At 51.7% G+C, this 1,396-nt stretch overlaps 1 protein-coding gene across 1 annotated transcript; it reads right to left on the bottom strand.

Moving 5' to 3' along the window:
• Positions 1-103: 103 nt before the first annotated feature.
• LOC107736301 (kelch-like protein 32) lies at positions 104-1,041 on the bottom strand (the record flags this gene model as incomplete). Its single annotated transcript, XM_016547751.1, has 2 exons — positions 104-162; positions 315-1,041. Coding segments are annotated over 2 exons (786 nt in total), but the record flags the coding sequence as incomplete, so codon positions are not given.
• Between the last annotated feature and the right edge of the window lie 355 nt (positions 1,042-1,396).

Here is a 1,396-nt window from a genome sequence, read left to right as displayed (position 1 = left end):
TTGATCAATTATTGCAGCTTTGCTAAATAAAATTATATTATATATTAAAAATTAAATCCAGCGACATTAGTCTCACATAACCACATAAATACCAATATATTACCTGTCCTGGGTCATACACCATCAGTCGATTCTGGTACTGAGCTGTGTTAGTGACACCACCTGGAACAAAAGGAGCCATTATCATATGTTAAACCGATTCTAGTAATGCTTTAAAATCTTGGGCCTAGAACCTCAGTGAGGGTCTTATACACATTGAGAAATGCCTGATAAATGCATGAGAGTGGGCTAAATGTTAAGTAATGTATTAGTACCTGAGACCCAGAGCAGCCCGTCCGCCACGCAACCTGCATGACAGGACAGCGAACGGTCAAACGGATGCACATAGGTCCACTTGTTTTTCTTGGGACAGTAGCGCTCCACACTGGGCAGAACCTGCCTCAGTTCATTCCTCCCCCCAACGGCATAGAGATACTGTCCCAGCGCTCCCAGCACAAAGTGCTCCCTGCACGCCTTCATCGGTGCAATATCAGTCCAGCGGTTCACCCTCGGATCGTACCGGCACGCAGTCCTCACCGCACACGTCCTTCCAGTGGCATGTTCCACCTCCCCACCAGCCACAAACAGGAAGTTGCCCATGACAGCCACACAGTGGTGACTTCGTCCAGCAGGCATGGGTGTCAACTCGCTCCAGTTCGAACCCCCCGCAACGCGCAAGTGCTCCTGTGTGGCAGGGTTGAAGAACCGCAGCTCTCGTACGCGGCTGACCTCCCGTTTGCGCCCGCCGACGATATATAGCGTCAAGGACTGAAAACGCGGCATGGTCCGTGCTGTCTGACGTAAAGGCTGTGCAAATACGGTCCGGTGGTAGTCCAACGCCTCCTCCACCAGGGCGGCGACAGTGCTGCTGGAGTTGAGAAAGGGGTGGCTGTTGGCCACACGGTGCAGGGCAGAGACCTCCATCAGGCCGTAGCGCACGTGTTGCAGCAGTTCCTCCATGTACTGGTATCTGCAGTCATGCTCCAGCCAACACACCAGCAACTACAGCAGGGCAGAGTGGCTCATCAGTATTCAGCACCGATTCAGGATCAGGAGAACATACTGTTCATATTACAGCCTGCAGCTCACACCATCCACACAATACCGTCTGTCTATGCAGGGCCAACGCTTTGTATTATTGCATGCTAATGCTTAAGACATTGTGTCTCTATACCGTGATGAGAAGACAGCTGCAGATGAGATGGGGGGGTGGGATCTCTGAGCACGCACACACGCGCCCATGAGACGTGCGTGTGAAGCATGCACACATACGCACTCCGGCGCAGCCAAGGGAGTTAGACAAAGGGGAGTTAATTGAACTTGAGAGCAATCTAGACTGTTTAGCTGCAGAGGCATG

Source organism: Sinocyclocheilus rhinocerous, unplaced genomic scaffold, assembly GCF_001515625.1.
Source record: "Sinocyclocheilus rhinocerous isolate Xijiao unplaced genomic scaffold, SAMN03320098_v1.1 C36620802, whole genome shotgun sequence".
Taxonomy (NCBI): Eukaryota; Metazoa; Chordata; class Actinopteri; order Cypriniformes; family Cyprinidae; genus Sinocyclocheilus; species Sinocyclocheilus rhinocerous.
The sequence above is the reverse complement of the archived record's forward strand: the minus strand, read 5'-3'. Positions and strand labels throughout refer to the sequence as shown.